At 48.0% G+C, this 15,482-nt stretch overlaps 1 protein-coding gene across 4 annotated transcripts in view; it reads right to left on the bottom strand.

Annotated features, from left to right (window-relative positions):
- The window catches only part of Rnf122 (ring finger protein 122), an 18,409-nt gene extending 7,452 nt beyond the window's left edge, over positions 1–10,957 (bottom strand). For 2 of the 4 annotated variants that reach the window (XM_021219300.2, XM_021219301.2), the window contains exons 1-2: positions 10,590–10,957; positions 4,429–4,585 (exon numbers count right to left, since the gene is read on the bottom strand). In XM_021219300.2, coding sequence (XP_021074959.1) covers positions 4,429–4,585; positions 10,590–10,614 — 182 coding nt within the window. In that variant the 5' untranslated portion in view covers positions 10,615–10,957. Of the gene's footprint in view, positions 1–4,428; positions 4,586–7,609; positions 8,078–10,589 lie in introns of those variants that run through there. The other 2 variants (XM_029532326.1, XM_029532325.1) reach the window with 2 other exon arrangements.
- Between the last annotated feature and the right edge of the window lie 4,525 nt (positions 10,958–15,482).

The following is a 15,482-nucleotide window of genomic DNA, read 5'->3' as shown; positions in this document are numbered from 1 at the left end:
AAAAAAAAAGAAAAAAAGAAAAACCAAAAATATAAAAAAATAAAAATTAAAAAAACAAAAAAATGACATCAGCATATCAATTTATGTGCTGCCCATAACCACCTTTGGAACTGGATAAGGTGGCACAATAGATTTGCTAGGTGACTGTAATGAGAAGGGTTACTGGCCTCAGTTACAAACACAGAACACCTCAATTCAGTGGCTGAGGTTCCTCCCAGGACGAAGATGAAGCAGAGGGTACAACCAGGCCTCAGGGGTGGGTCAGGTCAGGGAAGATCTGGCTATCAGCCTCCTCCATCCTTCCTGACAGGAAATCACATGATCTGGCAAGGGCGACTGTTCCAGGAGCTGCTGGGAAAGTCCCAGCCAGGTGGACACCTGCCAGGGAAGCTCTGCCATGGTCCCCCCCCCCCTTCTCTCTGCGTGTGCTTTCTTCCTGCACACTGGACAAACCAGACATTCCTAACTACCCCATCCTTAGGGTGCAGAGCTCTCTAGTCTTGGAAAGGGTTTTATACAAGCTTCCAAAGGAGATGGACAGGGAAGGGTGTATCCAAAGTTACCATTTGCCCATGTGTGGTTTTCCTCTAGAAAAAGAAACATTTCATTTTCTCTTCCCTTTTTTAAAAAGATGTATTTATGTATTATATGAGTACACTGTCACTGTCTTCAAACACACCAGAAGAGGGCGTCAGATCTCATGACAGATGGTTGTGAACCACCACGTGGTTGTGGGGATTTGAACTCACAACCTTTGGAAGAGCAGTCAGTCAGTCCTCATTTTCTTTCCTATTGATTTATGAGGCTAGCCTCAAAGTGGCTCTGTAGTCAGGGATGACTCTGACCTGCAGCCTCTGAGATGCCAGGATTCTGAGAACTCCATGCACGCTAGGCGCTTGGCTAGAACCCCAGTCGATCCGCACTTCCAAGCTCACTCTGGTCCGGCCCTCTAAGGCTAAGGACTGAATGCTTGCTGGATAAGCTCCCGGGTAACTAACCTACGTTCCAGCCTGTCTGGAGGTAGAAGTTTAAATGGGAGAATGCCACACATTTTTTTTTTTTAAAGGTTCAATTGCCTTCCCCAACAATATTGATACACTCATGCTGTGCGAGCTTCGCTTTATGACCACTGGTCCCTAGTGCCTGATGCCCTCTCACCTATTGTATATTCCAGGCTCCCTTTAATAGAAGGATCCAGAACCCTCACAGCTCCTTCTTTAGCCTGCATGAATATTTCAGCTCAGGAAGGATTAGGTCGTGAGTTGAGGGAGAGGGGGTAGGGGTAGGGGGGTGTCGAAGGGTTGCAAAGAAAACGACAAAGAGCAGACTCCGGACTGTCCCAGCTGGGGATGGGAGAGCCAAGAACTCCGGACAGGTGGCTCTCTCAGCTGTTGGCTGAGCAAAGCCACTAAAAATAATCACAATTTCAATGAGACCATGGCAAGCCACGGCCAGCCAGCTCTCCCTTCCCTCTTTTCCCTTTGAGAACAACAAACAATGCAGCCAGCTCCTGAAAATAATTGTTCCTTTCCTGTCTATTTGTATTCCACCGGAGCCCCTCCATCCTGTGTTAAGAAGAGGTTAGCTCTGAGGGGAAAGAGGAGAAGCAGGGGGTTAGCTGGCAGTGGAGGCATCCTTGGCTCATGAGCTCACCAGGTCAGGAGTGGCAGGTCATGGGCCTATTTTGGCTGAGGTGGAAACTGAGAAGCGAGGAGAGGAAGTGGCTTGTGTGCCTGTGTCTTTCTATATATAGACAAGTACACCACATACCAGTGAACAAACACTTTTGGAAGAGTGAGACCCAGGGGGGCAGCCTGCACTGCACAGGCTAAGGGACACAGGGTGAGGTAAAGAGAGAATACTGCAGAAAGGACAGATGGCACTGTGGGACACCACAGTGGGGGCAGCGTGTAGCACCACGTGATGGCTACTCTTTTCGGTTCTCCTGCTACAACCAAAACAAAACCAGTCAGTCACAGCCACAGCCTGTCTCCTGTCCCTGATACCCTACTGACAGGGAGTGGCCGTGGCGGTCACATGAAAGGCAGAGCTGTCAGATTATCCTATCTCAGCATCTCCCGTCACTATGACCTTGAGGGTCAGTATGGCCTTGAGCAAATCCTTTACTGTCCCGACCTGTCTTCATTTATGCAGTTTGAGAACGCAGACATTGGGAGGTTGGTCATTGAATGAAGTGAGCTAGAGAGGCCATACTAGGAGGTGCAAGAAAGCCCATAGCCAGGGCTAGCCCCAAGCCTAGTCATGCCTACTAGTGGCAAACTAGGAAATGAACCTCAATCATCTACTTGTTGGTCAGAGTGTTAGCATCTAACACTCATTTTGCTCATTATCTTTGGTGCGTGCATATGCATATGCACGTGCGCGCGCGCACACATACACACACACACACACACACACACACACACACACACACACGTTTGCATATAGAAAGAAACCAAATAGAGAACTACAGTTAGTTTTATACATTTTCAACCATATCCTAAGTAAATCTGTGATATTTGAATCTGCATATCTTTGCCCTTCAGGAGAACTGAGTTAATTGTTTGATAAAGAATCTGAGGGAAAAGATCAGTGAAGAATAATTTAGGGGGAGGAAATTATAGGGATTATAAAACAGAAAAGGGAAGTCTACATTTGCTCCGACTTAGTAGTTAAATGTGAATTTCACACTACTTAGATCAGAGGAAAAAAAAAACAAAAAAACAACAAAGCACTATTTTCTCTGCACACTTAAGTGGAGCAATTCAAGCTTTAAAGACCTGTTTGGGCGGGCAGGAGAGATGATTTAGCAGTTAAAAGCACTCACTGACTGCTCTTCCAAAGGTCCTGAGTTCAACTACCAGCAACCACATGGTGGCTCGCAACCATCTGTAATGAGATCTNACACCCTCTTCTGGTGCTATCTGAAGATAGCTACAGTGTACTTAGATATAATAATAAATAAATCTTTAAAAAAAAAAAAAAAGGTTCTGAAGAGCCAGCCCCAGCGCAGCCCTTGGCTGTGGGACCAATGCTTTTCTCATGTCCATCCAAGTACGTGCCTCCCAGCAGAAGCCATCCTCCAGCTGGCAGTTCCTGAGATATCAAGATTCCTTTCTCTTCATTTTCTAAACTGATTTGATTAGACCCCAGTCAGGCGGTGGTGGTACACGCCCTTTAATCCCAGCACCTGGAAGGCAGAGACAGGTGGATCTCTGCAACGTCAAGGCCAGCCTGGTCTACGTAAATTTCAGGATAACCAGGGCTACCTAGAGAGACTCTGCCTTATAAACAAGCAAAACCCCAAAACCAAAAGACTCCATGGATTATTAACTTGTTCTCCTGGCCAGAGATATCATTCATATTCTCTCTCTCTCTCTCTCTCTCTCTCTCTCTCTCTCTCTCTCTCTCTCTCTCTCTCTCTCTCTCTCTCTCTCTCTCTCTCTTGTGTCCAGGGCAGACCCATGGGACAGAGAACTACCAGCACCAAAAGAACGCCCCATTGGAACTCTGCTTTAAGTATCAAGCACGTCCAATACTTTTCCCTCCAAGTGTGTATGCATACATGATGCATGTGCATTCACGTTCCTATGTGTATAGGCACGAAAGTGCGTTCGTCCCTAGGGGATTGCTACTGACAGTCTTCCTCGGTGGCCCTCTACCTTATTCACCGAGGCAGCTTTTTTTCCTCTTGAACTCAGAGCTCACTGATCTGCTAGTCTAGCCGGCTTATCTCAGATATCAATCAGCCAGATAGCTTGACATTCCAGGGCTGGAAATCCCTCCGGTCGCCACACCCACCCAGCAATAACACGGGTTCTGGTATCCAAATTCCACTCCGGAGATGGGCACCGATAACCACTGAACCATCTCCCCAGCTTTTTAGTAGAGAACAGCCGTAAGCTCCTATGTCCTCCTTCACCAAAAGGAGACATAGCTCCCAGAACCTAGCTAGCCCTGCCAAGCTCAAGTCTTTGCCCCTTGGCAATTTCACACCAGGGCAAAAGGACGGACGGATATCTACTTACCTCTCCCTAACTGTGAATGGGAAGGAGGCAAGTGGGACGGAAGCACGGGGCAGGTAAGAGTGTACTCGCTTTATGGCTCAGCCAACAGTCATTCTAGACGACTTTAGAATAATTGGCTAAGAAGAGGTGGAACGCAGGCCAACCACTGGTGCCCTTATGTGCTCTGGGGAATAACTTGATAGGCTGCTATAAATAGAAACACCAGACCTCAGGGGTCCGAAGTGGAGGTCTGAGCTATATCCACGCATCAGAGGCTCCAGCACGAGGCTCCGATGATGTGTGTGGGGTGTTGAGGCTGATGGGGGTAAGGGGATCGTCTTGCTCAATATCGTCTATGCCCTAATCTCCTTGATCCCTCCCTTCCTTCCCCGCCCCCCAGACCAAGCAGCAAGCAACCAACCTGATGAAGTAGCAGCAGAAGATGAGACTGAGCATGAAGACAAAGATGCCTGTGCCGAAGATGACCATGTAGATATTGAGGGGAAGGTCTTGGAAACTGATTGGTGGCATTGAGCAGGACTTGTTGGTACTAACCAGTCCCAGGCCACAGAAACACCCTGCAAAGCAAGAGGTACGTATAACTAAAGTTAGACACTTAACCGCTGGGGCCCACAGCACATTGGACAAGCTTATATCCCGGCACTTGACTACAAGCTACAAGCTACGTGGGTCCTGAGGAAACCTATCAAATGGACTGATAGGCAAACTACTTGAATGGATTAAGAATTTAGAAGCCAGGTGGTAGCTGGCCCACGCCTTTAATCCCAGCACTGGGGAGGCAGAGGCAGGTGGTTCTCTTGAAAGTTTGACAGCCAGGGCCACGCAGGGAAACTTCATCCTGGAAAACAAAGAATTTAGGGCAAGGGCAGAAAATAGAAAAAGAAAACAGTAACGAAACTGCCTCCAAGTAGGACGGACTCTTGAACATAGTAGCAAAAAGTCGGCTAGGCTAAAATAGACTGAGTCAGACCCACCTCTCCTAAGCTATGGGATCTGTAGGAAGGTATTGCTCTGCAGAACTCATCTTGTCCTAGGAAAACTAGCAAAAGAGTAACAGAAACGATGGCCTGAGAAATAGGCTTGGGGCTGGAGAGATGGCTCAGCGGTTAAGAGCACTGACTGCTCTTCCGAAGGTCTGGAGTTCAAATCCCAGCAACCACAACCATCGGTAATGAAACCTGACACTGACGGTCTCTTCTGGTGTGTCTGAAGACAGCTACAGTGTACTTACATAGAATAATAAAAAAATAAAGACTTCACAAACCTGCAGAGAGCAAGTGCAAAGGTCATCTGGCACTACTAACCGCCTGTTCCAGAAGACAAGCTGTGCCAGAACCAGAATAGAAATTGTTCACTACATGTCCAGTCCAGCATTCCAGGAGGTAGAGATGGGGACTGGTGTCAGGGAATCTCGGGCTTCCTGGAGTGGTCACCTTTGTACCCACAGCCTCAAGATCTCAATCCCCTAAGAGCTTGTCAGAATCGTGCAGTCTTGGGTCTAGACCACACTAAAAGGAGCCGGATTCATTGTTTAAGAAGATGCTTGGAGATTCCCATGCACATTGAAGCTTGGAGGCACTGGCTGGCCGATAGCTGCTTTCTTTCTCATTGGCCCACCCGTGTGGCAATCATCTCCCCTTCCCCATGCTTGGTGTCAAGGTGGGTGCATACTCAGCCTGCCTGGGCAGTAAACCAAAGGAAGTCTTCAGAAAAAGGAACGGATTCTCCTAGCTGGGCACGATGACACGACATTATAATCCTAGCTATCTAGGACGTGTCTACTCAGAAGGCTGGCCCAAAGAGAATCATGAGTTCCAGGCTAGCATGAGTTATGCTGGGATAGCCCTGCGGTCCCCCTCCGCCCAAAACCCAAAGAATCCCAGATGGCTAAGACACAGTTGGAAAGAAAGTAGAGCCAAGGGCATTTAGAGAGATTCCTTGACCGAGCTCCTACACCCTAACCACATTCAGCACTCTCAGACTTATTGCTTTCCCAAGACCTGCTAGAACACAGGGGCTGGGCTCGTTCCTGGCCTTTCAGTCAGGAGCCAAGATTCTACCTGGTAATTACCACAACCGAGCGCCACCACAACTCTACAGTTACAGTAGGCCAGCTACAAAGACTGCAATCCATGTGACACTACACTACGGTTTGGACTTGAAGTTTCCCTGCAGCAGGCTTAGACGTTGACCCCTCTTTCCTCTGCTTCTTTGAACCCCATGGAGTATAAAACTCCATTTCTCCTGCCTGCAAGATGGAAACCACAAAAAAAAAAAAAAAAAAAAAAAGAGCTAAATTTTTCTAAATTATGTATGATTCTGATTCTGTCACAGTGAGGACAAAAACTAAGTGTCCCGTATGGTATGTCCCTTATATCAGTTGATGACCTAAGCCTTCAACCAAAAATCTAAGACCACGCTCATCCTACAGCCACATCTCTGTTTTACACACACACACACACACACACACACACACAAAACCTACTCCAGTCTTATTGACGTCATCACTGTTCCTAGTTTCTCTAATTATCCTACACATCTGGCACTTCCCCAACTCCACTTACCATGTAATTTCCAAACTTCTGTCTGGTTTCACGTCGTCTACATGAACATGCACCCTGCCACCCTGCAATATCCCGTGGGCTTTCTCCAGCTGGGCAAGTCTTAGTATATGACTCAACTATGTCCTTGTCTCTACAATTTTTTGTCTACCTAACCTTCTTCTGCCTAGAACTCCTCCCTTTCTGAAGTATAGTCTTCGTCTGGGCTGGGGGTTGCCACAGTTTTGCTCAGAATATCTTCTGTTAGTGTTGCTAGTATTAACTCAATTTGCCTCATGTTGCACTCTGCATTGATTATATGACAAGCACCATGGTTGATTTGAAGGATAAAGGAGCACAGAGGAAGAATGGGATGCAGGAAAGAGACTCAAACACCGTCACTAGCAACCTTTCGTGTGATAACTGAGGTGAGACTATAATTCTGAGAGCAAAAACAAAGAGCCAAGGTGGACATGTCCTCTAGGCCCGTGGCTACCAGCTTGGAACCTTTCGAAGTGCCCCGAGCTAATGTTTGGTCTGTCTACATAGCCAGTCAACAAACAACACCCCGCTTTCTCAAAACAAGCTAGCCTCCTTGGCAAAAAGCTCTTACTTTTCAAAGTAGGGTGACTGATGGTTGGGAAAAGTGCCCAGAAACTGCCCTCAGCTAATAAATCACCAGTCAGCCAACAGGTATTGTTGTAGGACGGCATGATACATTGACCCAGACCATGTGTGTGTGGGGGGGAAACAGAAAGTGAAAGCGGTTCTTGTTCGGAAGGAATTTTCAATTAGGGGAAATTAAAGCAGCAATTAGCGGCTAGATGTTGCTGCCCTCCATAGGATGGTTCTTGCTTCTGGCTTCCACTGAGGAGGAGGGTTAGAAAGAGTACCCACTCGCATCACCGGCTCCCACTTGTGGATTTGTTCTCTGTGGGCCTTTTGCAAAGCAACTTCCTACAAAGGTACAAAGACCAACCAGAGCATTCTTCACCCTGTACCAGCAAAGGGTCTCAGAAACGCTCTTCCAGAAAAGTGTACCTTCAGGACCAACAGGACCTTCTTTTACTGCCAGGAGCCTCCTTCGTCCTGCCATTGAAATATCTGATGCTGAAAGAGGGCCAACATCCTCTCCACCTTTGCCATGGCTCTTCTGTGTATCTTACATAAGCAGGACCCTGGTATCTACTGGGTCCTAAAGGACCTCATATTTCTACTCTGTAAAGACAGGATTGTGGTGGCAGCTACTCTTGCGTGGAGGGTATATGCTTGTACCCTGTAGGTTTTTGGTTCCAGTTTATCACCATCTTTTTCCCAGTCTTCTAAAATGCTTTCCCTGGAGGCCCTAAGACTGGATCAGTGAATTTAGTTTTCTATGGAATAAATAAGGAAGCTGGCTTCAAGAGTAAATGTTCAAGCCTGTGTTGTGTAACAATTTCCTCTGAGCTTAAGATTCCATCCTGCAGGAAGCTCCTTAAACAGAAAAGTAAACAACACAAAGGGCTTCAGGAAGTCCCTGAAACTCACCAGATTCACTAGGCTCCTCACAACCAAAGCAAGCAACAGCCACAAAAGCTGAGAATCTGCTGTGCATGAAGCAAAGAAGTAGAAAAAAAAACTGAGGTATCTGGAAGAGAGTTAGACCACCTGAGGCTTCTAGAAAATGCACTCTTCAGCTGAGCTGCCTGCAGGCTGTGCAGTGCTTCCCAGCGGTGGGTTTCCCAGCTTTTGAGCTGTTACCCATGCTGGAACAGGCCTTGATGATTCAGCGGAGTCATTTCTAGTGGGATTCCAGTCTGAGGTGAACAGACATAGCATTTTCCCATGAAAAGCTGTGTCACACAAAGGCTGATGTCATAGTAGCTTATGCCTACCATTCTCAGCAATCTGAGTTTTCTTAAGGGTATTATGGGTGATAATGGGAACCTGTCCATAAAACTAAGCAAGAGATCTGCTTCTGTTGCGGTGTGATTGATTACCTTTCATTCTATACTCTCAAGTACAGAATTGATTCGGATGTTATTATTATTAACTTCAGAGTATTTGTATATAGGGTGATGTGTCTCCAGGATACAGCTCAAGTCTAAACATGAAATTCATCCTGTTTCATATACACCTCATTCGCACAGCCTGAAGAGAACGTTACACATTGTAAATATTTTGTGCATGAAGCAGTTTGTTTTTATTTTTGTTGTTGTTTTTTGAGACAGGGTTTCTCTGTGTAGCCCTGGCTGCCTGGAACTCACTCTGTAGATCAGGCTGGCCTCGAACTCAGAAATCCACCTGCCTCTGCCTCCCAAGTGCTGGGATTAAAGGCATGTGCCACCATGCTCGGTCACGAAGCAAAGTTTAATGGTGTGAAATTTTCCCTTGTGACATGCTAGACTTCTAGACATGTTGGACTTTACAGGATTGTATTGTCAATTGGAGATCAAAGAATGCTCATCCCAGGATATGGGGGTCTCTAGAGGCCCTTCAAGGGAGCAAAAATGGGGTTCCATCCCCTCTGGAGTCATAAGACAGGATCTGCCAATCACTTTAATAAATGCAAGATAAAGGGCGCTGAACAGGTTAGTGATCAATGGAGTATGTTTAATAGGAGCAAGCTCTGCGTTCCAACACCGCGGGGGTGGGGCAAGATAAAACACTTTCCAAAGGATGCTGCCCAGAAAGGCCAGGGTTACTGACAGCTTAGTCCCAGCTAAATCCCAGGTCCATTGTCTTCCGACCTGACACCAGAATGTCTCATCTCAGCTGGCAGTCTGCAAGCTGGAATGACGTCAGAGCGGGGGTGGCCCAGATCAGCGGATCTGGGAACTGCTTCTTTCCAGCCAAAGGGAATCTTTCCCAGATGCTGGGATACACCGTCAGCCCCCCCCCCTTCCCGCCCCTTCATTACCAGCCTATCACACTCAGCTTGGTTCATTTTCAGGAAATTGGATCCGACCAGCAAAAGGAGGAAGGAGGGGGGATGGGGGCCACTCATACACATGCGGCCCAAACCCTGCTTTAAAACAAAAGACTCTTGAAATAATTAGTCCAAGATCTTGCAGAAGTCTACTTAAGAATGGATTTTTCACAAGCAACCAGACTGCCATACCAAAAAACTAAAAAAAAAAACAAACTAAAAAACAAAAACAAAAACAAAAACCAAACAGTTAGCTTCTTTCCACCTTCCAACTTGCCTAGAAAAAGTGGTCAAGATTCTGGGTACTCCTGGGGGAAGGGTGGGGTGGTACTAACATCGAAGACTGGTTCAGAAAGCTCCAACAGGTAGCCTAGACAGAAAATCCAGACCCGCTTTCTAACCTGTAACACCTGAGCTGCCCCAAAGCCTCAGATGAACTAATTTAGCATCATCACGCGGTGGGGTGTGGGAAGCGGTTGGTGGCGGGTGGTTGGCTGTGCTGGAAGGTGCCGTCACCACGTAGGCAGAAAGCAGACCCCAGAGTCTGGCCTTATTGCCAGAAAGCAAAGCTCTTGCTCAGGCCAGCCCTGAGCTGGGGGCCCAGCTTTCTTTCTGCAAGGCTTTATCTATTCAGTAAAGCGACGCTCTTTTAATCCAGAGTCTGGCCCCGAGGAGCCAGTGAAAACCAACAAAGAAAAAGAAAGTCACCCCGCGCCCCGTCCCGCACGCTACACTGTATACATATTTAAAACAGACTGCAAAGTTTCAGAACCGGAACTTGAGCTCCCTCTAGGAGATCCTAGCCCGAGCGCGGATTTAATTCTCCAACCACCACAACAAAGAACAAGAGTTTGAGAGCGCACAAAGGCTGGAGAAGGGGTAGACGGACCGCCATACAAAGGCCGGGAAGACTCGGCTCACACGCCCCTAGCCCTCCACTCGCTTCCAGACCCCCTTTATCCCCAACAATGTGAATGGGACCTTTCTAACTGCGCGCGGTGCAGAGCCCAGCAGGGCGCCAGGACACCTTCTGGACCGTCCCAGAGACCGGGAAACTTGGCTCAGGACCTGGACCTGCGCGGTCCCCGCTCTCCCACCGGTCCCGGGACTCACCGTTACACCACTGGAATGGGTGCATCAATGAAGTCAAGGTCGGCTTCCGGGAGCGAACGGAGGCTAGGTGTTGGAACCGGAGGGGCTGTGCACTCAGACCGCCGGGATGGAGATGCAACTCCCGGAGGAGTGGAGTCAAGGGTTACAGAGAGGCCGGTTTGCAGAGCAACAAAGAGGGCAGAGGAGGAAGCAAAGTCTTCGGAGCGAAGCCCTACAGAGGGCCCGGGCCGGGAGGGCAGCCGAGAGAGCCGGGATGCCCTGCCGAGAAGGCAGCAGCCAGGACACGAAGCCGGGCTTGGGTCCCACTGCGCTGAGCAGTGCGCGCTGGGATTCCGAAAACTGACACCGCGCGGCTCACACCCCCTCCCTAGGACAGCTCCCTCCCGGGAGCCCGCCCCCTTTTCGTCACCTGCCCTCCGGCCAATGGGAGCCTTTCTCCTGCCCCCGGGTATTATTTACAAGCCAGTTTACCCTCTGGATAGGGGAGCTTTTTTTTTTTTTTTTCTGGGTAGATCCCTATCCAGACTCCTAGCCAAACCTGGGGAGTCCCTTAGCCTACAGGGGGCGAGGATCGCCGCCTCCCAGGACCCGGGCGGGGAGGGCTATGGTGGTGGAACGACACGAGGATTAGTGCCACTTTTGTTTTCCGCCTACAGATCCGTGCCTGTCTCGAATTTCCATAGCTCTGTAGAAGGCAGTCCTGGGGGGTTGGTTTCACTTGTCCTTTGCCTCTCTAGACCTGGTTATGTGTGGCAGCCAGCGCATTCCCGGACCCACCGCGAAAGGAGAGAACTGAGGCAAGAGGGCAAAGCAGATGAAACTCAAAACTCCATCTTCAAAGGGCTATTGTTCTCACATCACTTCAGGACTGAGCCTTCTTTTACAAACAAGAATAAGGCCTAAAGCTGAAGGCCATACCTTGCCAGGATTCCAATCTCCTAGACTGTGACGGAAAAAACCGGAAACTGGTTTTGTCAATGGCCGGGGCAGGGGTCTTACTTCGGTGTTGAATGAACAAGGGATGAAGGGGGGGGGAGACGATCTCAAATCTCCGTGTAGTATTATTTATTTTGGATGACATTGCATAGTTTATCTTATATGTTTATTATTTTGTTAATGGAGAGCTATTTGGTCCTAACTGACCTCCAACTCCAGAGATCTGCCCTCCTCTGCCTCCAGGGTGCTAGGATCAAAGGCCCGTGCCACCACACTTGGGCTTGTTTATGCTTTGGTTTATCTTTCCACTTAAAAGAAAGTATTACCATAATGCATAGAGTATCATTCAAGTCCCCCGGTGCGAGGAGCCACAGCCAAGATCAGAAACACTGTGTGGGTGAGGACACCCACAAATAAGCAAGCAAAATGGCCTGCTCTTCCTTTGACACGATTTGTCCCACTATTGATCTGTTGGAACTGAGTCTCTGGCCCCCTAAGTAAGCTAATGCATGTGAATGAATGAATGCTTTGCCATTTCCAAGCACAGTCGTTAAAGTATCAAATATCCTGACCTGCATCTCAGGGCTGCTGGAACAAATGCAATCTTCTTATCTCGGGGGGATGGTCGGATAGTCTCCGAATCCAGAAGGCCTTTGCAGACAGTGACGGTGGTGTTTGCATATAAACCGCACCTCCCTTAACATCAAGTCGCACCCCCTCCCCCAATATTTGGGTAACTTAACAAGATGGAAGGCTCACTGTAGTTGATCAGTTTAGTGGGGGCAGTGTCGTGTACAGATTGAATTTCTGGGTTTGTTGTTGTTGTTGTTGTGGTTGTTTTGAGACGGGTTATTAACTATGTAGCCATGCTAAGCCCAAACACAGAGGTCTGACTCCCTCTGTCTCTTGATAGCTGTATGTGGCAACACCGCCTGGCTGTCTTAGTGGGGTCACTGCAAAGGGTTTCTAAAGGTCTCTCTGATCCTCCCCTAAAACCTGCCCCCTCCACTTTAGAGCCCCAGGAAGAAATGTGACATTGGCTAACTCAGGTGCTTGAGCCCAGAGATTCTGTTTTGTATTTTGGTTTGGTTTGGTTTGGTTTTGGTTTTTTTTTTTTTTTGAGACAGGATTTTTCTGTAGCCCTGGCTGTCCTGTAACTCACTCTGTAGACCAGGCTGGCCTCTGGAGCAGTTTGGTGGCACACACCTTTAATCCCAGCACTTGGGAGGCAGAGGCAGGTGAATTTCTGAGTTCGAGGCCAGCCTGGTCTACAGAGTGAGTTCCAGGACAGCCAAGACTGCACAGAGAAACCCTGTCTCTGGGGGAAAAAAAAAAAAAAAAAAAGGGCTCCAGAACACTCAGGCTGGCCTTGAACTCACAGAAATCCACCTACTTTTGATGTGTCTTATTCCCTATACCAATCCTGCAGCTGTGGAGAGAAAGTAGTACACTGATTTGGTACTGACCCGGAATTCCTCTTCTAATGTATACATCTGATTCTTTCCTTTGCCCCTTCACTTCTCCTGGGTTGTGGTGCTCATGGCTCTGTGTACCGTTCCTAGCTCTTCAGCCACTGCCTGCCTTCTGGATGCTTGCCTTCCCTGCGTGCTGGTCACAAAGCCTGGTAGCTCTCAGCTTTTCTTGTACAGAAGTTCTGTTCTGTTCTGTTCTGTTCTGTTCTGTTCTGTTCTGTTCTGTTCTGTTCTGTTCTGTTTTTAACTGAGGGGATGTCATCCGTGCCACTGCATGAGAGTTGAACAACTTGTGGACATCCCTTCTCTCCTTCGAACAACATTTGAGTCCTGGGGCTCAAACTCAGTTTGTGAGGCTTGGCAGAAAGCAAACTTAAATTCCCTGAGTCATCTCAGTCTCTTCTTTTTTGACTGATTTTTTTTTTTTAATCTTTGTGTGTGTGTGTGTGTGTGTGTGTGTTAGCGTGCATGTGTATGTGAGAGAGAAAGAGAAAGAGAAAGCGTATAAGTATGTGTGCATATGTGTGTATGTATATGAAAAATTAGATATATGAGAGGGAGTGGATGTGTGGTGTGTATGTATGTGTTCATATGTGTGTATGAGAGAGAGAGAGAGAGAGAGAGAGAGAGAGAGAGAGAGAGAGAGAATGAGTGCGTGTGTGTGTGTGTGTGTGTGTGTGTGTGAAAGTGAGTTGGTACACGAAAGTTTGTGTGTTAGGGCTATGTAAGGCCAGGTGGGCTTCCAATTCCCTTTCTGCCATCACCTCCAGATGGCCTGGGATTTGCTCTGTAAACCAGGCTGACCTTGAACTCACAGAGATCCACCTACCTCTGCCTCCTGAGTTGATATTAAGAGTGGAGCCCACCATGTCTGTGTAAATTAAACAGTAGTAAGACATCCATCTTTTCAGTGGGGGTGGGTGGGGGGGTGGGTATGGTCCTAGTGGACGCTGTGCATGAGTTGAGGCAGGAGGTATATGGGAATCTTCTGAGGCATCCCGTCTCTTGCTGTGACCTAAAACTACAAAGGGAGGGTGGGGGGAAAGTAACTCTGATCAGAAAAACAAACTCCAAGTGTGCACAGCGTTTCCTAGAGAGATGGTGATTTGTATTCACCATCCAGGTCAGGTGTTGATCTGTTTTCATTCTGTTGTGAAAGAGGCAAGAGCCTTTGAAAGGGAAGGTGACAGGAAGGGAGACATTCCTTCACAACCCATCCCCCTTCAAGCTAAAATGAGCTTCCTTGGGAAAACACTGAGAAGGCAGGATCTGCTAGAGGTGCTCCTGCAGACAGCAGGCTAGAGGTGCTCCCGAAGACAGCCGGCTAGAGGTGCTCCTGCAGACAGCCGGCAGAGCTGAGCAGTGAATACCCCAGGTCGTACTCACAAGAGCTGTGCTACCGTGGGGACCGTGTGTTCTCTCTATAATTTATAGTTTTTCCTTCTTTTCTTTTTCCCAGACTGGGTTTCTGTGTGTAGCTCTGGCTGTCCTAGAGCAGGTTGGCCTCCAACTCAGAGATCTGCTTGTCTCAGCATCCCGAGTGAGTGATGGGATTAAAGCCATGGACTCCACCCCCACCCCCCGTTCAGTCCGGTTTATAATTTATACATCTAAGCACGCTGTTTCAAGCTTCCAGCAAGTTCTCCTGAGGCAAGTTGCCACCCTTATCACTCCGTCCTGAAAATGTGACAACAGTTCAGGGCCTCAGATGGGGGGGCTTGCAATGAAAATGCCTTACCCTTGGACATTTTCATAGTTTGGTCCTTTAGAAATTGATGTGCACTCATGTGCCAACTGGCTTCTGACAGAAGTTCCAAGAACAAGGAGCGGAGAAGAGGCAGTCAGTCAATAGACAGTGTTGGCAAACTGGGGTACGAGGAAGGACCAGTCCCTAGCTTTCCTCAACACCAAACTCCAAAGCAACTCAAAATGAATCAAAGATCTAATGATTAAGCCTGAAATCCAAAGCTAGGAGTGGTGGCTCTCATCTTAGGTCCTGCAGTGAAGCACCAGGCCAGCCTGGGCTACTGGGTGGGACCCCTGTCGGGAAAACCGAAGCTAAACAACAAAACGAAAACCCCACAACACAACACAACACAACACAACACAAATCCTAGAACTATAATCCGACTATTGGAAAACACTAGGGAGATACTTCAACGCATTGGTGGAGTGGGGGGGGGGGGCACAGAGATTAAAAACTCCAAAGGCCACAGAAACAAAACATACCTACAAGCTGGGGCAGTGGTGGCGCACGCCTTTAATCCCAGCGCTCGGGAGGCAGAGGCAGGCAGAGTTCGAGGTCAGCTTGGTCTATAGAGTGAGTTCCAGGACAGCCAGGGCTACACAGAGAAACCCTGTCTCAAAAAAAACCAAACCAAAACAAAAACACAAAACAAAAAACAAAAAACACACCTATAGATTAAATCAAACTAAGGACCTTTTGCATAGCAAAAGAAATGGTAGATTTAAAAGACAGCCTGGT

This window comes from Mus pahari, chromosome 19, assembly GCF_900095145.1.
Source record: "Mus pahari chromosome 19, PAHARI_EIJ_v1.1, whole genome shotgun sequence".
In the NCBI taxonomy this organism is placed as follows: Eukaryota; Metazoa; Chordata; class Mammalia; order Rodentia; family Muridae; genus Mus; species Mus pahari.
This window is presented reverse-complemented; position numbering and strand designations above follow the sequence as displayed.